General features: G+C 58.9%; 1 protein-coding gene across 1 annotated transcript; it reads left to right on the top strand.

Annotated features, from left to right (window-relative positions):
* Positions 1–6: 6 nt before the first annotated feature.
* Positions 7–21,531, top strand: ARHGEF10 (Rho guanine nucleotide exchange factor 10; the record flags this gene model as incomplete). Its single annotated transcript, XM_023749034.1, has 16 exons — positions 7–79; positions 598–777; positions 3,203–3,319; positions 4,043–4,135; positions 5,348–5,518; positions 6,890–7,035; positions 8,768–8,928; positions 10,491–10,606; positions 11,483–11,610; positions 11,719–11,819; positions 13,638–13,759; positions 14,450–14,536; positions 16,418–16,638; positions 17,348–17,505; positions 19,216–19,358; positions 21,304–21,531. Coding segments are annotated over exons 2-16 (2,148 nt in total), but the record flags the coding sequence as incomplete, so codon positions are not given.
* Positions 21,532–22,204: the final 673 nt, after the last annotated feature.

The following is a 22,204-nucleotide window of genomic DNA, read 5'->3' as shown; positions in this document are numbered from 1 at the left end:
GGTGGTCAGGAGGTACATTCTGGGCTCGATTGTCGACAGCGAGAAGAACTACGTGGACGCCCTCACGCGGATCCTGGAGGTACTGTCGCTCGCCGTCCACCTGCTCACAAAGGCCTCTCTAACTTTAACTCTGACGCAGCCGCCGACAAAATGCTCTGGATAGCGAAACGCTGGAGGCTGCTGCCGTGGTTCCATCTGTAGGAACGCGTTAATAACGTTTTTTAATCTAAAAATAAGTTGAGCCCCAGCCAGTTTGCTCAGTGGATAGAGCACTGGCCTGTGGTCCAAAGGGTTCTGGGTTCGATTCCGGTCAAGGGCACGTACCTGGGTTGCAGGCTCCTCCCCGGCCTGGTCCCTGGTCGGGGTGCATGCAGGAGGCAACCTATTGATGTGTTTCTCTCACATGGATGTTTCTCTCTGTCTCTCCCTCTCTTTCGTCTACTCTCCCTAAAAATCAATGGGAAAATAGCCTCGGGTGAGGATTAAAAGTAAATAAATAATAAACAAACAATACGCGGAGTGGCATGTTTTGGAATCCCTGTAACCGACACTCTCTCCACGCTTCCCCCATCCCCTTTCCTCTCTCTCGGTTCCCAGCAGTACGAGCGGCCGCTGGCGGAGATGGAGCCGCGGGTGCTGAGCGAGCGGAAGCTGCGGGTGGTGTTCCACCGGCTCCGGGAGGTGCGGCAGTGCCACCGCCTGTTCCAGATGGCGCTGGCCAGCCGCGTGGCCGAGTGGGACGCCGTGGAGATGATCGGCGACGTCTTCGTGGCTTCGGTGAGTGCCGGCCACCCGGCCCGCCCTGCTGTTCCAGCGGGGACGGTGCTGTCCTCACGGTCGGCCGCCTGCCTCCCCGGGAGGGCCCGCAGGATGGTCCACACCTGCCTCTCCGGGGCGACAGGGGTGACTGTCCGCGGAGGCTCGGGGACGGGGGGTCTAAGAGTCTCCACGCAGCAGCAGGGGGTTTGACAGGCTGAGCCCGGCTGTGCCGTCACCGTGCGGGCGGGGGTCGGGGAGCCTGCGTGAGGCCGTCCCTCTCTGTAGCCCGTCCCCTCCTGGGCACGTGGGGAGCTGGCTGAGCACACCCGCCTGTCCCCTCAGCCCCTGCTCCGCCCGGAGCTCCGAGTGCCAACGCTGAGCCCTGGGGCCGGTGGAGGGGGTGCAGGCTGCGGCCGTTCCTGGGCACGGCCCTCAGCCAGCTGCCCGGACGCCGCAGCCCGAGGTAGCGTTGGGCCTTGAGCCTCTGTCCTCGGTCCGTTCCCGACTTCGGCGCCTTGGGACCCACAAGCTTCCCTTCAGGCGCAGGAGCCTGCGGGGAACAGAGCGGCGCCGATGGATGGATGGCTGGCGGGCTGGCTGGATGGCGTGGACCAAGGGCGCCGGCAAAGGGCGCAGCTGCACGGCCCGTGCCCGTGGACTTGCGTGGGCGCTGTGGCCGCATGTGACACCTCTCCTTCCTCTGGGACAGCAGGAGGCACCGAGCTCGTGGGGGGGATCTGCGTGCAGCCCCTGCGGCCGTTGATATGGAAACAGAAACATCGGACATTTCCTCTGTCGTCGCCTCCACTTTTTCTCCAGCCCCTTCCTACAATATTTACCTGGATCAGACTTTTGAATGGAAACAGTCCTTTTAAAAAAGATAGGTTTTTATTGATTTCCGAGAGGAAGGGAGAGGGAGAGAATCATTGACGGGCTGCCTCCTGCACGCCCGCTGCTGGAAGCTCCTCCCGTGAGTGCTGGTGTGGGAGCGTCCTGCCGGCTCCTGTGCCCTGACTGACCCGACCGGGCATTGAACCCTGACCTCCTGGTTCATGGGTTGACTTGCGGAAACAGTCCTCTTTGTTTTAAACGTGACAAAGGTGAGCGTGCTCCTTCTCTACGTGATGGTCCCACCAGGTGTTCCCGAGGCTGTGGCTTCCATCCTGGCGGCCGGACGTGTGGACTCGGAGAGAAACACAGAGCGAGGCACTGTCTCTGCCTCCGGAGCCTCTGTGCTTCTTGGGCAATAGGACCGAGGACCTATGTGCGTGGCCCTCGGCCCAGGGCATTCCAGGAGCCGGGACCTCGTGCTGCCCCGCGGGCTGCCCTGTCCTGGAGGTGGAACCAGACAGCGAGGGCCGCGGGCCAGCTGGAGTGTAAGGAAGGGCGGCTGTGATGTCATCTCTGCACGTGGACAGCCAGGGACGTTTGCGGAAGCCCAGGCTGCATGGTTCTGAGCCAGGAGGCCTGAGTGCAGGATAAGGTCACCCTGCCGTTCAAACAACACCTGACACGTTTGCTTAAAAACATCCTACTCAGTGGGCAAAAGCTAAAACCATGTGCCCCCAGAACAGGAGCAAGACAGGGATGTCCGCTTTCACCATCTTGTTCAACATCGTACTGGAAGTCCTAGCCACAGCGATCAGACGAGAAGAAGAAATAAAAGGCATCCAAATTGGAAAGGAGGAAGTAAAACTCTCATTATTCGCAGACGACATGATAGTGTACATAGAAAACCCTAAAGACTCCACCAAAAAAACCTACTAGATTTAATAAATGAATTCGGCAATGTAGCAGGAACAAAATCAACACCCATAAATCTGTGACTTTTTTATACACCGATAATGAATTCTCAGAAAGAAAAACTAAATCCCATTTACCATTGCACCAAAAATATTAAGATACTGAGGAATACACTTAACCAAGGAGGTAAAAGACCTGTACTGAGAAAACTACAGGCTGTTGAAAAAAAGAGATAGAGGAAGACATACACAAGTGGAAGAGTATACCATGTTCATGGATTGGTAGAATCAACATCATTAAAATGTCCACACTACCCAAAGCAATCTACAGATTCAATGAAATACCTGCTAAAATACCAACGGCCTATTTCTCAGATCTAGAACAAACTCCAAAAATTTATATGGAACCAAAAAAGACCCCAAATAGCCACAGCATCTTGAGAAAGTTGAGCAAAATGGGAGGGGTCCCAATACCAGATATTACGTTACACTACAAAGCACTGTGCTCGAAACAGCCTGGTCCTGGCACAAGAACAGGCATAGAGATCAACGGAACAGAACAGAGTCCCCAGAAATCGACCCAAAAGGTCACACACGGTGGTAGTGAAGTTTGTTCCGCGTAGCGTGGCCCTGACGGGGGTTATTGAGGTTGGGAGGCCCAGGGCCGCTGCGTTCCTCACGTGTCCCGTGTCCGATTCCAGTTCTCCAAGTCCATGGTGCTGGACGCCTACAGCGAGTACGTCAACAACTTCAGCGCGGCCGTGGCCGTCCTCAAGAAGGCCTGCTCCACAAAGCCCGCCTTCCTGGAGTTCTTAAAGGTACGCGGCCTTCTCTTCCATTTTGGGTTTGAACATCTCTGATAACAGGCTCCACGTGGGATACTTGGTAAGGAAACTACGCACCCTCACCTCCAAGTGTCCGATGCCGCTCACTGTAACGGCTTTTATCCCAACAGCACCCTAGGCATTGGGTCAATGCGAGAAAGAAAGAGGTGAATTTTTAGAGGTAACATAGCTTTTATTTTTTGTAATTTATTTTATTATTATGTTGTTAATCCTCACCTGAGGATATTTTTACATTGATTTTTAGAGAGAGTGGAAGGGATAGGGGGAGGGGGAGAGAGAGAGAGAGAGAGAGAGAGAGAGAGAGAGAGGGAGGAACATCGATGAGAGAGACATATCTATCGGTGGCCTCCCCCTCGCATCCTAACCAGGGCTGGGGATCAAACCTGCAGACCAGGTACGTGCCCATGACCAGGAACTGAACCTGAGACCCTTTGGTGTGCAGGCCGATGCTCTAACCACTTAGCACACTGGCCAGGGCTTGAAGGTTCTGACTCAGAAGCCAGCCGCGCTCGCTGTAGGCCAGGGGCCGAGAGGTGGACCCGAGGGACGGGGCGGGGGGACAGGCGGTGGAGGAAGTGTCTGCAGACACGGATGCAGGCCCTTGAGTGGCCCTAACTCCGCCCCGAGGCCGCGTGCTGGGCGTGGACGGCCTTAACATCCCGCTGCCCGAGGTGAGGGAGACCCCTCTCTTTGCAGCAGAGCCAGGAGTCCAGTCCAGACCGCGTCACGCTCTACAGCCTGATGACCAGGCCCATCCAGAGGTTCCCGCAGTTCATCCTGCTGCTCCAGGTACCGTGACTCGGCCACCCCCATGACCCCTGCTGACCCCTGGAACCAGTCCTCCCTGTAGCCTCAGCCCCTCTCCTCCGAGGGGGCCCCACCAGCCTGTGTCCTGCGTTCGGCTCCGCTGACACTGACCCCCGAGCATCAGCCCTCAGATCCACTTTAGACGCCCAGTTCATAGCGGGTCCCGGTTCTGTCCCACTCGGCTACCAAGCTGGGGTCCCCACGTGCCCGCAGGTTCAGGAACGGGCTAGAGGGGTTCCCGGAACTCAGGAAGGCACTGGTGCGGGCGGTTTATTACAAAGGCTGTAACTCGGCCACCAGATGGACACACGGGGAGAGGGGCGGGTGGGAGGGGCCTGGGGCTGCCGGGTGCTCACCACCCTCCTGACCCCGAGCCTCTCCAGGCCTGCCTGTGGGTTCCCGTGGCGGTTCCACTGTCGAGGCGGACGAATGGCCTCACTGGCCAATGGGGACCGCCTCATCCCTCAGGCCCCTCCCTGGAGGTCCAGCCTCCAATCCCCACTCCTTCCTCTGGCCGCCAGCCCCACCTGGAGCCACGGCCGCGGGAGCCACCACTGGCCTCAGCTCAGGTGCGCTGGGCGGCTCTGCTCCCCGTCACTCAGAAACCCCGGAGTTTTAGGGGCTCCGTGCCTGGATCCTGACCTGGGGCGAGGACCGAGTGTGTTTTTGTGTGTGTGGGTGTTAAAATATATCTTTATTGATTTCAGAGAGGAAGGGAGAGGGAGGGAGGGAGAGAGAGAGAGAGAGAGAGAGAGAGAGAGAGAGAGAGAAACATCAATGATGAGAGAGAATCATGGATCAGCTGCCTCCTGCATCACCCCCACTGGGGATCGAGCCCACAACTGGGGCCTGTGCCCTGACCAGGAATCGAGCCGTGACCTCCTGGTTCATAGGTCAACGCTCAGCCACTGAGCCACGCCGGCCGGGCAAGACGCTACCTTTTCCGTGAGCAATGCCGTTGAGTGAGTTAATCTTGTTTCTGTGGAAGGAGCTGTGGAAGCGTCCGTCATGTTGTGACTCACCTGGTTTGCGTCCTTCCCGACGGGCTTTTATTCTTCCCCAGAGGCTGCTGACCTCACGGTCACCCTCTGCGGCCAGCGTGGGCCATGGGGCCCCTGGGCGGGGCGTCTGCGATGACCACGGCCCTCGGCCCCCACACGGGCAGTCACACCCTGTTTGCTCATTTCCCCAAAGGACATGCTGAGGAACACGCCCCGCGGACACCCCGACCGGCTGCCCCTCCAGATGGCGCTGACGGAGCTGGAGACGTTAGCAGAGAAATTGAACGAGAGAAAGCGAGACGCAGATCAGCGCTGCGAAATGAAGCAGCTAGCGAAAGCCATAAACGAGAGATACCTGAACAAGGTGGACGGAGATTCTCGCCTCCGCTGAGCTTCCCGTACTAACCCGCACCGCCGTCTCCGCCGCTGTTACTAACCCCCGGGGCCTCCGGGCAGCTCCCGGGCAGGCGCTGACCTGGGAGCCGAGGGGAGCCGGCAGGCCCCCGACACCGGAGGCTGCCTAAGCTTCAGAGTCTGGGCGTCCTTGAAAAGGGGTGCACAGGCTCATCGGGCCCTCAAGGGGACCCAGGACCCCAAAAGGTGAAGAGCCGCTCTTCCCACTGAATTCTGCTTTCAGACGCAGGGTGTGATTTTAGATGCTCAGAGTTAAAGCACTGTGTGTGCAGTTTATTTTTATTTTATTTTATATTTTTAAAAGATATTTGTATTGATTTCAGAGGGAGAGGAAGGGAGAGGGAGAGAGAGAAACGTCCATGATGAGAGAGAATCATGGATCATCTGCCCTCTGCACGACCCACACTGGGGATGGAGCCGCAACCCAGGCACGTGCCCTGACCGCCTGGGAATCCAACCTCCAACCGAGACCTCCTGGTTCATAGGTTGGCGCTCAGCCACTGAGCCACGCTGGCGGCCAGAGGCAGTATTTTATTTTAGACGCTCGTGGCTCAAGCACTGTGTGTGCAGTTTAATGTGTGTGTGTCAGCCGTGCCCGGACTAGGCTGCACTCTGCGTGCAACGGTCAGGCCGACGCGCCGGCTTCACGTTTACAGAAGCACTTTCCCGTGACAGCGGTCTGAGCCGCGTAGCTGTACACGGGGAGGTTGATTGGTACGAGCTGTGTTAAATAATTACATGCAATATTCATTATTGCCAAAGCACGTGGTTGGTGTGTTTTTTTGTCAGTAGGATTAATTTCCTATCCTACAGTGACATTCAGTATTTTAACTCTAAGTACTTTATTGTAATACATTTTAATATGTTTTACTGATTTCAGAGAGGAGGGAGAGGGAGAAGAGATAGAAACATCATGATGAGAGAGATCATGGATCGGCTGCCTCCTGCACGCCCCACACTGGGGATCGAGCCCCCAACCTGGGCCTGTGCCCTGAGCGGGAGTCGAACCGGGACCTCCTGGTTCCTAGGTCGATGCTCAGCCCCAGAGCCAGGCCGGCGTGTCTGTGTCTCAGCCTCAGGAGTGTGTCGCAGGGATGTGGGCCCTCTCGCTGTGAGAGGGCCTGGAACCCGTCCAGGGAGCTGTAGGGTGAAAAGCCGCGCTCTGAGCGCCCAGCGCTGGCCTGAGGGCGACGGGTGCCCCCCCCCTCCCCCAAGACGGGTCTGAAGCCCCCGCTGCCCTGCACCGCTTGGACGCTCGCTCCTCTCCCTTTTCTTAACCGCGACCGTGGCGGCCGTGGCGAGCGTGACCGTGAATGTCCAGCTTCTCAGCAGTGGGAGCCGGCACCTCATCCGGTCCGACGACGTGATCGAGACCGTGTACAACGACCGCGGCGAGGTCCTCAAGACGAAGGAGCGGCGGCTGCTCATGCTGACCGACGTGCTCATGTGCGTCACGGTCAGCGCCCGGTAAGGACCGGCCGGAGCCCGCCTCAAGGCCGCCCCTGCTCGGGAGCGAGTGGCCTGCTGGCTCTCACCCCTCCCGGCCACCTCCATGAGGGAGGGACACGCTTCGAACCACCCACGAACCGCTTCCTTCCAGGCATCCCCAGGAGCCGCCGAGGCAGTGCTGGTAGAAATTAGGGCAGACGGGGGTCATTTCTCCTTAGACACACACACGCACGCACACACACACACACGCACACACACACACGCGCACACATACACACGCTTTCATACATGCTTTCTCCGGCGTTCTCCCCTGACCGTACGTGTGTTCTGTGTTTTTCTGCATGTTTGCTCCTTGTGTGACAAAGAAGGAAATAATCTGTGTGGGTCATGAGATTTTGTAAAAATTTAATTTCTACATATGCAATGTTTTTCTTTTGTTGTTGTTAATCCTCACCTGAGGATATTTTTTCCATTGATTTATTTTATTTTTTATTTTATTTATTTATTTTTAAAAATATATTTTATTGATTTTTTTACAGAGAGGAAGGGAGAGGGATAGAGAGTTAGAAACATTGATGAGAGAGAAACATCGATCAGCTGCCTCCTGCACAACCCCTACTGGGGATGTGCCCCCAACCAAGGTACATGCCCTTGACCGAAATCGAACCTGGGACCCTTCAATCCGCAGGCCGACGCTCTATCCACTGAGCCAAACTGGTCAGGGCTTTTTTTTTTTTAGAGTGAAAGGAGGGAGAGAGAGAGAGAGAGAGAAACATTGATGTGAGGGAGACACATCAATTGGTTGCCTCTCACATGTGTCCTGATTGGGGCCAGGCCTCGAACCTGCAAGCCAGGCACATGCCCTTGACCAGGAATCAAACCTGCGACCCTTTGGTGCGGGGCCGATGCTCTAACCACTTAGCCACCAGCCAGGGCCTCAATACGTACCGACTCGATGGCCAGCGAGCCCTGGTCTGGGCTGGCTCTGCTGCGGGCCAGCGCCCAGCGCCTCCCTGGCCATGAAGGGCCCTGGGCTGTGAACTTCACAAGGGAAAGCGAGACAAAGGCATCACACACTTTGGAAATGGAGTCTGTGGTGTGGTTTGATGTTACCAACAGGGTTACGCTGTGCCTGAGAGTAAAGAAGGACCGTGAGCGTTGGCCCCGGGGAGGCAGTGGGAGGAGGGCTCCCCACAGGAGTTTCCCGTTGGCAGTGCTCGCGGGACCCTCGGCGTCTGCTCCGGTGGCCTCCAGGCGCAGCCATGCATTCTCCGGGCTCTCGGGAGGTTGTCCTGTCTCCCCCGTCCTCTCGGGAGGTTGTCCTGTCTCCCCCGTCCTCTCGGGAGGTTGTCCTGTCTCCCCCGTCCTCTCGGGAGGTTGTCCTGTCTCCCCCGTCCTCTCGGGAGGTTGTCCTGTCTCCCCCGTCCTCTCGGGAGGTTGTCCTGTCTCCCCCGTCCTCTCGGGAGGTTGTCCTGTCTCGCTCCCCCGGGCTCTCTGGAGGTTGTCCTGTCTCACTCCCGTCCTCTCGGGAGGTTGTCCTGTCTCGCTCCCGGACTCTCCGGGGCAGACCGTGGACGGAGCCCTCCCGCTCACCTGATGGGAAGCCTCGTCATGCAGCAGGTGGTGCCTGCTCCCGAGAGCACCAGAGGCTCGGCGGGAGGCGGGGGGGCACAGCTCCGGGGCCTCCCACTGGGGACCTGCGGGTGGGAAGTCTCGCGCCTTCACGCCGCGGTCGCGGTTGTCGTTGCAGGACGGGCCCGGACAGCCACGCGCTGCTGCCGGCCAGCCAGAGGCACCTGCTGAAGTGGAGCGTGCCGCTGGGCCACGTGGCGGTCGTTGAGTACGGCCACCCCGAGGGCGCCGCCGAGCACCCCCCCGAGAGCCTGGCCGTGGTGGCCAACGCCAAGCCACGTAAGTGACCTCGCTGTCGGCGTGGGCGGCGTGGGCAGAGCAGCCTGGACACGAGATGTGGGAACCTTGTGGGTGACACTGTCGTTGGCGTGGGCAGCGGACAGGCTGACCTGCCGGGTTGGGTGCTGACCTCGGACTTGTCTCTGGGGTGGGCAGTGGCCCCGTGGGGTTCCCCGTGCAGCCCCTACATGTGGGCCGTTCTGTGTGCGTGTCCGTGGCAGTTAGGACGCAGGCTCCCGCCCTGCATGTGCACCGACTCGATGGCCAGCGAGCCCTGGTCTGGGGCTGGCTCTGCTGCGGGTCAGCGCCTGGCGCCTCCCCGGCCATGGGGGGCCCTGGGCTGTGAACTTCACAAAGGAAAGTGAGACAAAGGCATCACACACTTTGGAAATGCTTCAGCCGTTGCATCATATTCGCGGTTATTTATAAATAGTCTCCAGGCTGTAGATTTTTAAAATTTATTCTTTAATATATATTTTTATTGATTTTAGAGAGAGAGGGGGGAGAGAGCGACAGAAAGAAACATCAATGATGAGAGAGAATCACTGATCGGCTGCCTCCTGCACACCCCACACTGGGGATCGAGCCTGCAACCCGGGCACGTGCCCTGACCGGGAATCGAAATGTGACTGTTTGGTTCACAGGTGGATGCTCAACCACTGGGCCACACCAGCTGGGCCAACTTTATTGTTGCTTTTTCTTAAGTGAAGCAGTATGTTTAATGTGAAATATTTTTAGCTCATCACACACACTTTCCCTGACTGACAAACTCGGCGGACGCGTGTGTGATGAGTTGCTGGGCTCACTGGGCCAGCGCCCGGCGCCTCCCCGGCCCCAGGCTGGGCACTGGTCACTGCCCTGCAGCTGGACCTGCGGAGACACAGGGTCTAGGAAATGGCTACTTTATTGGCCTTGAAGGCTCTCCTTTCTGCCTGGATCTGGAGCCGGGGCCCCGGCCGTGCATTTCCACGGAGAGTGGACAGGAGGAGGCCGTCTGCACACGGGCGGCTCTGAGCTCAGGTGCCCCCAGTCCGGGCCCATGGGATGGTTTCCGTGGTGACGGAGGTGCTGAGGTTCTGAGAGGTTTTAACCTGGGGAGTGCAAGTTCTCTGTAAATCTGAAGTTATCCCAGATAATAAAAGGCTAATATGCAAATTGACCAAACAGCAGAACTACTGGTCGCTCAACGCAGGAGCTGCCCCTGGTGGTCAGTGAGCTCCCACAGGGGGAGCGCCGCTCAGCCATAAGCCAGTCTCATGGCTGGGGAGCGCAGCGGGCATGGCAGGAGCCTCTCCCACCCCCGAGGCAGCGCTAAGGATGTCCGCCAAGGGGTCCCGGACTGTGAGAGGGCACAGGCTCGGCTGAGGGACACCCCCCCCCCCTAGTGCACAAACGTTATGCACTGGGCCTCTAGTTTCAAAATAAAAAGAAAAGCTAACATTTCCAAATGCTTGAATGTGTTTCCTGTTTAAACCTGGAAGCGAGCGGGCACTCATCCCCCGTCTTCCTCCCGGGCAGTGGCGGGCGCGGCCCAGCCGCCGCCTCCTGTGCGTGTTTTGCAGACAGAGTCCACGTGGGGCCCGGGCAGCTGTACCAGGACCTGCAGAACCTGCTGCACGACCTCAACGTGGTGGGGCAGATCGCGCAGCTCGTCGGGGACCTGCGGGGGCACTACCAGGTGAGGCCCGGCCGCCGGCCTGGGCTCTGTCTGCCTCCGGCTGGAGCCGCCCGGGTTCGCGGGGGGTACCCGACGAGGTTGTGGTGAGGGGGAGGGGAGGGGGGGCAGCGTCCCTTCGCAGACCCCAGGGGTGAGTTGTCATGGAAACGCTCAGCACCACCACACGGCCGCCTCCCAGGCTCTCTTCCTCGTTGTCGGACCCCAGGTTTCCGTGTGACAGCCTTGCTGCCCACAGCCTCCCAACCCCTCACATGGTCCCATCTCACTCACTAGAATGCGCTGCATCTCCCCACCAGCTTCCCCCCCCAGCCTCTCCTCAGCGAAGGGGAATAAGCCCGTCAGAGAAAGACCAGTATCACACGATCTCACTCATATGTGGAGTCTAATGAACCCAATGAACTGATGAACAGAAAACATCCATGTCCTGGCTGGTGTGGCTCAGTGGATAGAGTGTCAGCCTGCGGACTGAAGGGTCCCGGGTTCGATTCCGGTCAAGGGCACATGTCTGGTTTGTGGGCTTGATCCTCAGTGGGGGGTGTGCAGGAGGCAGCCAATCAATGATTCTCTCTCATCATTGATGTTTCAATCTCTCCCTCCCTCTCCCGTCCTCTGTGTCATCAATAAAAATATATTTTAAGAATATACCCAGAGATGCATGGAACAGGCTGAGAATCTCAGAGGAAAGGCAGGGGGTTAGGTGGGGAGAGAGCAACAAAGACCTGGTGTGCACATAGGCACAGCCCACAGGCACAGAGGATGGGGTGGGGGGCGGGGGGTGGGGCTGGAGCGGTCAGTGGGGCAGAAGGGGCCTCTGTCACACTATCGACAAAGATAAAGGAAGAAAAGTGAAAGTGAGATGCACGCGTGTCCGCCTAGAACCTGAACCAGGCCGTGGCCCACGACTGGGCGTCCGGGCTGCAGAGGCTGGTCCTGCGGAAGGAGGAGGAGATCCGCGCGGCCGACTGCTGCCGGCTCCAGCTGCAGCTCCCGGGCAAGCAGGACAAGTGAGTGTCCGCCCGCCCTCCCGGGGATGGGCACGGGGAGGGCCATGCGGGACGGGCACGGGACCCGCCGCGCTGAGGCCCTGAGACCTGACCCCTCTGTCCCCGCAGGTCCGGGCGGCCCACCTTCTTCACGGCCGTGTTCAGCACCTTCACGCCCGCCTGCAAGGAGTCCTGGCTCAGCAGCCTGCAGATGGCCAAGCTTGCGCTGGGTAAGGCGCGTCCCCTAGACGAGGCATGTCCCCTAGATAAGGTGCGTCCCTAGATAAGGTGCATCCCTAGACGAGGGGTGTCCCTAGATGAGGCGTGTCCCCTAGACCAAAGGTCCAAGCTCCCTGCTTCAGACGAAATAGGTGCCTGAGAGACAGTCGGGGGTGGGGGGGAGGGGAGGAGACCCTGACCATGACCGTTCATCCCCCTGAGAATGGCTTGTTTTGTTTTTTAAAGATATGTTTTTACTGATTCCAGAGAGGAAGGGAGGAGGAGATAGGGGGGTGGGAAGAGAGAGAGAGAGAGAGAGAGATCAATGATGAGAGAGAATCATGGATCGGCTGCCTCCTGCACGCCCCCACTGGGGGTCGAGCCCACAACCTGAGCCTGTGCCCTTGACCCCAGGAATCGAACTGTGACCTCCTGGTTCATAGGTCAATGCTCACCCCCTGAGCCATGCCGGCCGGGCTCCCTAAGCATGTTTTTAAGCGGAAGCTCATCCAGAGGAGGCATTGATGGAGTCTGTGATGGAGGGAGCGTAGGGAGAAAGTCCTCACTGCTCTAACGCAGCGGTCATGTCAGCTGAGACTGTTCACCCATGCTCCAGCCCCGAGCCAGGAGCCCGGCCCTGGGTCCCGTGGGGGCTGGGTCCCGCCCAGTCTGGGTCCCGTGGGGGCTGGGTCCCGCCCAGTCTGGGTCCATGGGGGCTGGGTCCCGCCCAGTCTGGGTCCATGGGGGCTGGGTCCCGCCCAGTCTGGGTTCATGGGGGCTGGGTCCCGCCCAGTCTGGGTCCATGGGGGCTGGGTCCCGCCCAGTCTGGGTTCATGGGGGCTGGGTCCCGCCCAGTCTGGGTCCCACGGCAGGACCCAGGGCTTGGCTCCGCCGCTGCTCTGTCGCCCGCCCCTGTGAGCTGGAAGGCAGGTGGGACGGCCTCTCCAGCACTTCTCTCACCACGTCCCGCAGGCAGCCTTGCCTCTTGGACACCCACGGGGGCGGGGGGCGCAAGCCGCTTACTGCTGTGAGTGCGGAACACAGTTTATCCTTGTGATGAGTTACTGCATCGTTTATTGTTGATGAGTTACTGCATCGCTTCCCACGCGGACAACAGTAGCCGCCCTGTGCCCACCCTGTGTGTGAAACTGACTGAGATGTAGCGACGTGTATTCTTATGTGATTCACACGCAGGGCAGGCGGCTGCTGCTCAGAGCAGGGGGTGGGTGCAGGTGTAGAATTCTGTCAGATACAGTCACACCCGGATAGTAAGCCATTATCTAAAGATAAAGGATAGCAGGGCCGTGGCCGTGGCCGTGGCCGTGGCCGTGAGGGCCGCGCTCGGCTGCCGGGAGCCGGGACCCTGGACGGCCTGTGTGGGCCTGCGTGGGTGCGGACGGTGACGTGGCTCCTTCCCGCACATGGAGGGTCCCCAGCCCGGCGCAGGGTGACCCGCAAACAGGAAGTGAGCCTGAAACAAGCGGCTTTATTCTCGGCGCGATCCGTGCTCACCGGAGCGCGAAGGCTTTGGGGGTGAAACCTCACTCCGGGTGAAAGGCTTCCTTCTCACTGTCTCTGAACTGAACAGCTCAGCTGCTAAAAAAAAATGAACAAAGATAAGAAAACGCAGCCCAGGTGCTCCCGCGGGAGGTCACGCCCCTCTCCCTGGGCGCCCCCCACCCCATCGCTCACCTGCGACCCCATGTGAAGTGGGGCGGCGGGTGCACCCCTGGAGGAAAGGGGTCCCGCTCCGGGATGAGGCAGTGGCTCCCCGTCCCCCACGCGGGGACCCCCCTCACGCTGTTCTCCCCCCTCCCCCAACGCGACAGAGGAGGACAACCACGTGGGCTGGTTCTGCGTGGAGGACGACGGCAACCAGGTCAAGAAGGACCGGCACCCGCTCCTCCTGGGACACATGCCGGTGACGGTGGCCAAGCAGCAGGAGTTCAAGGTGCGGGCGGGTCTTCCGGCAGCGTGGGGTCCCCGCCAGCTTGGGGGGTAAGGGGGTCCCCGCCCCACTCAGGGAGTGAGAGACGGGCAGCGGGCAGAGTCCTGTGCTGGAGGGCGGGGTCCCTGGTCAGTGCGGTCACTCCTGCTCTAGGGTCAGTATCAGGGTCCACGTGGGATCCCCTGGTCTGAAGCCGTGCCCGCCGTGTCGTGGCGCCGGGTGCTGGGAGTGTGTGTGGAGCCGGGTGCATCCCACCCGTGGACGCTGTGCCACGCATGGCAGCATCCAGAGTCCCGGTGGGCTGTGCTCCTGGTGCCGTTCTGCTCACGTCCCCGCGTGGGCTCAGGCGTGCGCGTGTCTGAGAAACGGGAGACCGTATTTCTCACGCTGGTCTCTGGGACACCCACGCCTGGGGACTGAGGGGGACCCTTCCCCAGGGGGAGGCGGGCGGGGAGGGGCAGGGGCCTCCCACCTCCACCCAGGAGCTGAGCCCGCCTGGCACCCAGGCCGCGACCCGTCCCAGCGGTCCTGGGTCCAAGGTAAGATCCGAAAGACGGAAGCGCTCACGTGGCGTCTGCTTCTGAGCCGGGACCTCGCCGCCCGCTGTCGTGCGGGTCACAGTGGCCTGGGCCTCTCGGGCTCGGGCCGGAGCCCGCCTCCTGCCCAGGGTGACGGGCTGCTCTCTCCCCTCAGATTGAGTGTGCCGTCTACAACCCCGAGCCCCACCCGGGCCGCGCGGGCCGGCCGGACCCGACAGGCGCCGCCCAGGGCTTCCTGTGGGTAAGATGCCGCCCGTGTCCACGCACCTGGCGGCAGGTGTGTGGTGGGAGGGCCAGGAAGTCACAGACCTGGACGTGCACTGTCCTGGGTCCGTGTCTACACGTGGAAGTCGTCACGGCCCTGACCGGGAGCCCCCCTGCTTCCAGGCCATGGTGTAGGGTTCTCAGCGATTAAAATGTTTTCCTCCTCTCCTTCTCCTCGGAAGCTGCCCGATTACATTCAGTCCAGACAGCCAGCGGAACTAATGCAAGCATCGCTTAGCTGTTTCCTCTGGGTGGTTCAGTTGTGTGGGTTCCCCACCCCCTTCCAGGTCATTGCTGGCTTTTTACTGGGAACTTAGCAGTTTCAGTGCCTGGGTGCCGCATGGAAACTGCATCTGATGATGCCATGATGGCAGGGCCTCTCTGGTTGGTGCACGTTGAGGTGTCCTGTGTCCCCGTGAGGACCCCAGTGTCCTACCGGGCGCCAGTCCAGAAAGGCCCAGCGCTGACCGGACCCCTCCCCTCCTGGCTGGATGACCGGACAGACAGGCGTGTTGCCCTCGGAGTGTGAGAACTTTCAGAGGAATTTTTCCATGAATGGGGCCTGCAGCTGAGGCCTCCTTCCCTCTCCTGGCCACCCCCCACCCCGCCCCCATCCCACTCCCCTCGCCCTCCTGCCCCCGGCCCCAGAGCCAGTGGTCGGCCGTCTTTCTGGAAAGGCTGTGGAGCAGGAAGCTCGTCTGTGACAGGAAACACAGGAAGTGTAGCGAGGGCGTCACAGCATCTCCAAACCCGCGAAAGGAAAACCATCCGCACCCGCAGCCCCGCTCAGGGGAGCCGGCTCCCTTCCGTTAGCTCTTGTACTAACGAGGCCTGACTCTCCCACTAAAGGGCAATTGCATTTAAGTTTAAGTCGGGGAGTTGTACGGGGAGGGGAGGGGAGGGGAGGGGACTTTGCGGGTGTCCCCTGGGCTCTAGCGAGCGGGAGGAGGGGCCGCGGCGACTGGGCGGCAGGCCAGCGTGGGCAAGGCCACAGCACCTGGCAGGCAGAGGCTGCGGGCCACCTGGGGCCTTCCTACCGCTTCCCTCGCTATTTTTAAAAAATCCTTTTGTTGATTTCAGAGAGGAAGGGAGAGGGTGAGGGAGAGAGTGAGGGAGGGAGGGAGAGAGAGAGAGAGAGAGAGAGAGAGAGAAACATCCATGATGAGAGAATCATCGACCAGGTGCCTCCTGCACGCCCCACACTGGGGATCGAGCCCATAACCTGGGCCTGTGCCCTGACCGGGAATCGAACCGTGACCTCCTGGTTCCTAGGTCGATGCTCAGCCACTGAGCCACGCCGGCCAGGTGCTTCCCTCTCTTTTGAAGCAGTTTTCCTAGTTAACGGCTGGTAAACTACTGTGAGATTTCCTAAAGTTGATACGAGTCTGCTTCATAAGACTTTACATTGTGTGTGAGTGTCATTGTATAGAGTGAGGTATATGGTTTTCAAAGCATACGGAATATTTAAAAAATCAAAACTCTGTTCTTGTTATCCAAATTAAGAGAAAAATAACCTGATTTTTAAAAAATAGATCTTTATTGTTGAATAGATCTTTATTGTTAATTTTTAAAAAATAGATCTTTATTGTGAAAGTATTAGGTATGTCCCCCTTTTCCCCCCATGGACCCCCTCCAGCCAGCCCCCAGCCCAGGCCTTCCCACCTATTGCTGAAAAACCACCTAATTATCATGTGGAAAGGGGGCTCTGTTAGCAGACCCTTTAAATACCACCTGGTCTGTCGAGTGTGGCGACTCCCGGGACATTGGCCCTGGTCCCCGGTCAGTGCCGGTCTCCGGGGGCTGTGGGTGCATCACGCCCTGTTTCTCCCCTCCTGATCCTCCCCCACCCCCCGCTCAGATCGGAAGTTGTACGGGTCAGATGGGCCAGATCGCCATCGTCTCCTTCCACAACTCCAACCCCAAAGTCATCGAGTGCTTCAACGTGGAGTCGCGCATTCTCTGCATGGTGCACATGCCCGCCGAGCGGGGCCCCCAGCCCAGCCCCGCCCCGGAGCCCGGGACCACGGCCGGGAGTGCCCTGGGCATCCCCACCGTCTGCCTGGGGACCGAGGAAGGAAGGTGGGTCGCCCCCTGGTCCCAATCCCGCCCCCGATCACAGTCCCATCGCTGGTCACAGTCCCATCGCTGGGCCAGTGCGAGGCAGCGGTCACGTCCGCCTGTGAGGTGCGAGCGGGGAAGTGGAGGTGGTGTGGGTCCCACGTGTGTTTGGGGACAAACAGCCACAGTCTGCGCTGTCATGGATGCCCATGGACACGCCTCAGGAAAGCTAACGTGGCTCCTGACGCGAATTCCCAGCCGACATCGGAGGGACTAGTTTCTTTGAAGCCCAATATTTCTCCTCTATTTCATTTTATGAAAGAGATTTTTATTGATTTCCGAGAGGAAGAGAGAGAGAGAGAGAGAGAGAGAGAGAGAGAGAGAGAGAGGAGAGAGAAACATCAATGAGGAGAATCACTGATCAGCTGCCTCCTGCATGCCCCCACTGGGGATCGAGCCTACAACCCAGGACTGTGCCCTGACCAGGAATTGAACTGTGACCTCCTGGTTCATAGGTTTATGCTCAACCACTGAGCCATACCAGCTGGGCTACATTTCTCCTTTAAATTGCAAGAAAGAGGTCGAAGTGATAGAGTCTTTAAGTCACAGCTCGAATTTCTGGAAGGAGTGGGGGTGGGCGTCCCGTGGAAAGCTGTGGCCCGGGCAGCGGCCACAGCGCAGGCTCTGTGCGTGCGGGCAGGTGTGCTCACGGCCCGCCCTTCTCTTCCAGCATCTCCGTCTACAAAAGTAGCCCAGGCGCCAAGAAAGTGCGGCTGCAGCAGTTCTTCACCCCCGACAAGGCCACGGTCATGAGCTTGGCCTGCACGCCGCGCAACCTGTACGCGGGCCTGGTCGATGGGGCCGTGGCCGTCTACGCAAAAGCACAAGGTGACGGGGTCACGCGGGCAGGCGGCTGCCACAACCAACGCCACAGACGCGCACGCTCGTGGTTCAGGGGCTGGGAGGCCTAGGTCGGGTGCCGCAGGTGTGGGGTCTGTCGGGGCCGCTGTTGCCTGCAGAGGGCGCCTTCTCCCCGTGACTCGGGGCCACCAGGGCTCTGGTCTCCTGTTCCTATGAGGCTATGAGGCATTGGGGGGGGGGGGGGGGACGGGACATCTGGCCTGCGGGCCATATAAGGCCCATGAAATCATTTGGTCTGGCCCTACCAAGGCATTGGAGTGAATTAATTAAATGTTTGACCACATAGAGCAGGCTCATTTTTAAGTTGATCATTTTGTATGGCCCACACATGATGTTATGAATATCCACATGGGCCTCAGCAGAACACAGGTTCCCCACCCTGCCCGGCCAGTGTGGCTCAGTGGTTGAGTGTCGACCTATGAACCAGGAGGTCACAGTTTGATTCCAGGTCGGGCATCCCCCAGTTTGGGGCTCCATCCCCAGCAGGAGGCAGCCAATCAGTGATTCTCTCTCATCTTTGATGTTTCTATCCCTTGCTCCCTCTCCATTCCTCTCTCTGAAATCAATAAAATATATTTTATTGAGGATGGGAGAGGGAGAGAGAGATAGAAACATCAATGATGAGTGAGACTTGATGGGCTGCCTCCTGCATGCCCACTACTGGGGATGGAGCCCACAACCTGGGCGTGTGCCCTGACGGGGAATCGAACCCTGACCTCCTGGTTCATAGGTCAACGCTGAACCCTTGAGCCACACCAGCCGGGCTTACGTAATTTTTTATTGCTCTTCACGTTGTCTGTTGGCCCTCACCACATACACCAGGTGACACACCTCATGGGTGGGTCTCTGGCAGTATTTTGAAGCCAGAATACTTACTATCCCCTGTGTTTCAGGACTGAAGCAAGTTCATCATCTTCCATGGAGATGTGTTTTCTCCCGGTAATACAGTCCATATCAAGGCATATTTTTAAATAAAAGCAGGAATGGGGGTATTTAAACATTTGCTGAATTATTTTGGGTACAATTCCTTTTATGATGACTAAGTCACGTCATACATATATGATTATTGTAAACTAGAGGCCCGGTGCACGAAATTCATGCATGGATAGGGTCCCTAGGCCTGGCCGGCGATCAGGGCCATCAGGGCCGATCAGGTTCCCGCCTCCCCGCCTCCTCGCCTCCTCCTTCCCTCGCCACCACTGGTCACCCACCATGGTCCACGCCGTCCGCTGGTGGTCAGCGCAGGTCATAGCCAGTGATCGAACTCCCGTTCTCCCGGTCAAACTCCCAAGGGGACACTTTGCATGTTGGCCTTTTATACACGTAGATGGTTGTATTCATGGAACGTCTGTCTGCCAGGCCTGTGCTGGGCTTTTAATTGCATTGTTGTCGATCCTCACCACAGCCTTTCAGGCTGAGGAGGAAACTGAGGCTGAGGGTGAATAAAGTTCCCGGGACACACCAAGCGGCTGTGCTGGGGTGGGCACGGCCGGCTGACCAGGTTGCCATGACAACGGTGCCCACCGGGAACTCGAGACCCCCAGGGCCCACCTGAGCCGCGGGCCACAGCTGACGCTGGGGCTCTCTGCTCTTTAGGATCGTCCGGGACCCTGCTCCCCGGTCCTGTGCCCGGCTCGCTGCATCCGAATGACATTAACAGAAATGCTTCCTTTTAAGACGGATCCTGGGATTCCGAGCCGCACAAAGTGATCAAGTTGGGCGTGCTGCCGGTCCGGAGTCTGCTGACGGCGGAGGACACCCTGTGGGCGGCCTCGGGAGGCCAGGTCTCCATCGTCAGCGTGGAGACGCACGCGGTGGGGGTGAGTGGTGGGGAGAGGCGGTGCCGAGTGGGGAGGTGCCCCCAGGAGGGTCCGGTCCCCATCACCCTCCAGGGCTGGAGGTCGGGCCTCCCTCCGCAGCAGCGCCCTCGCCCTGCCCGAGGCTCGGAATTCCTCCCGACTCCGTAGGAAGGGGATGCCCAGGCAGTGCCACAATCCTGTCGAGCCACTGGCCCTGAGTCATTGTCGCCGTTTCCTGCGAAGACGGCGCTCAATGTGAACATAACGTCCTCGAGGGCCTTGGAAAGTTAGCTTTCGATGGAAGTGGCGTTTTGTTTTTTTTAAACCCTCATCTAAGGATATTTTCCCATTAATTTTTGGAGAGAGAGAGAGAGAGAGAGAGAGAGAGAGAGAGAGAGAGAGAGAAAGAGAGAAAGAGGGAGAGTGAAAAACATCAATTTGAGAGACACACATCAATTGGTTGCTTCCCACCCATGCCCCAACCAGGGTCACCACAACATGAGGATGGCTGCTGGTGACCAGGGATTGGCTAGTTCCATATGCAGATGAGGATGGCTGCTGGTGACCAGGGATTGGCTAGTTCCATATGCAGATGAGGATGGCTGCTGGTGACCAGGGATTGGCTAGTTCCATATGCAGATGAGGATGGCTGCTGGTGACCAGGGATTGGCTGGTTCCATATGCAGATGAGGATGGCTGCTGGTGACCAGGGATTGGCTGGTTCCATATGCAGATGAGGATGGCTGCTGGTGACCAGGGATTGGCTAGTTCCATATGCAGATGAGGATGGCTGCTGGTGACCAGGGATTGGCTGGTTCCATATGCAGATGAGGATGGCTGCTGGTGACCAGGGATTGGCTAGTTCCATATGCAGATGAGGGTGGCTGCTGGTGACCAGGGATTGGCTAGTTCCATATGCAGATGAGGATGGCTGCTGGTGACCAGGGATTGTCTAGTTCCATATGCAGATGAGGATGGCTGCTGGTGACCCGGGATTGGCTAGCTCCATATGCAGATGAGGATGGCTGCTGGTGACCCAGGATTGGCTAGCTCCATATGCGGATGAGGGGACCAAACCCACAGCGGAGGTCAAGTCCACATGTGTCCAGAGGGCAGCTGCCCTGGGTGTTTGTGGCTCTGCCTGGAGCTCAGTGTCCCAGCTGGTTAGCGACTTAGACTTGGCAGCTCTGAGAAGCGAACCGCAGCCCAGGGCTGCACAGGCCCCGCCTCCCCGGCTCCTCCGACTATTCTCAGAGACCCTCTTAGGATGCTTATTCTATTTTAATTATTTACTTAACAAGACCCACTGCCCTCAAGTTACTGGGAAGCAGGAGGTGCCCCTGGGGGTTCAGGCCCGGGATCGCTAATTCAGAAGCTTTGGAGCCGGACACAGCAGACTTACTGGGACCTTCCCAGGCAGGGCTGTGAGGATGGATGGGGCGGCTGGTCTGCTGGAGGAGCAGAGGTGCCTGCCCCCAGGCCAGGAGCGGTGCTGATGCGGAGGGCAGGACGGCTGGTGCACAGCAGGAAGGGACTGCCCTTCTGCTCAGGCGCTGGGGGGACTGGTGGGCCTCGGTCCCCCTCCCTCAGCAATGGCGACTGTTCTCAGGCATCCCTCTCGCTCCCTCCTCTCCCCTGAGCCATGGCCGTGCCTTCGAAGGGCAGCTTTCTCAGCCTTGGTGCCTGGAAAGCAGCGTGAAGTTCAGGAGGGCTTTGATCTGCTCTGGGCAGTAAGCATGAAAACACATTTGGTGGCTAATGTGTGTCCCACCTGCTCGGAGCGTCTGGCTTTGGAGGGAGGGTCCCGGCTGGAGATCCTGGGAGTGCTGGTCAGGGACTCGGCTCCAGCAGGACACACCACGGGCGGGTCAGCTGCAGGACCCAGAGCTCCACGCGGGTCAGAGGCGGGTTCAGCCTGGCCCCCTGCCCGCCGATGCCCGCCCATCGCCTCTCCCTGACCCCGCAGAGCCAGCTGGAGGCCCACCAGGAGGAGGGCATGGTGGTCTCGCACATGGCCATTGCTGGCGTGGGGATCTGGATCGCCTTCACCTCCGGGTCCACGCTGCGCCTGTTCCACACGGAGACCCTCAAACACCTCCAGGACATCAACATAGCCACGCCTGTCCACCACATGTTACCAGGTAACCGGGCGGGGAAGGCGGGTCCTGCAGGCGGAGGGGTGATGGAGACTGGGGTGTGGGGGGGTCGGGGGCAGGGGGCCAGGGGCGTGCGTGGAGATGGGAGCCGTGTGGAGAGGAGGGGTGGGGTGCGGACTGGGACGCAGCCTGTCTCAGGGTTTCGCGTGCGCCCAGTTCTGTCAGGGCAAGGACTCTGCATCTGTCAGGCGCTCTCTGGATCGGTGGAGAATCAGATTAAAGTTCGGACTGTCTAGCCCAGCGGTTCTCAACCTGTGGGTCGCGACCCCTTTGGGGGTCGAACGACCCTTTCACAGGGGTCGCCTAAGACCATCAGAAAACACATATATAATTACATATTGTTTTTGTGATTAATCACTATGCTTTAATTATGTTCAATTTGTAACAATGAAAATGCATCCTGCATATCAGATATTTACATCACGATTCATAACAGTAGCAACATTACAGTTATGAAGTAGCAACGGAAATAATGTTATGGTTGGGGGTCACCACAACATGAGGAACTGTGTTAAAGGGTCGCGGCATTAGGAAGGTGGAGAACCGCTGGTCTAGCCACAGATCCGGAGGGCGAGACTCTCAGCATTAGCTTGACGGCTGGGCCCTGGGGCAAGGCGGGCAGCCGGAGCCAGAGGGCGGAGAGTCCCTGGGCGGGGCCCTCGGGGTCACAGGCAGCACCTCCCTCCCTGGGCATGCGTATGAGCCCACATG

Source organism: Myotis lucifugus, unplaced genomic scaffold (genome assembly GCF_000147115.1).
Source record: "Myotis lucifugus unplaced genomic scaffold, Myoluc2.0 scaffold_2509, whole genome shotgun sequence".
Classification (NCBI taxonomy): domain Eukaryota; kingdom Metazoa; phylum Chordata; class Mammalia; order Chiroptera; family Vespertilionidae; genus Myotis; species Myotis lucifugus.
The sequence above is the reverse complement of the archived record's forward strand: the minus strand, read 5'-3'. Positions and strand labels throughout refer to the sequence as shown.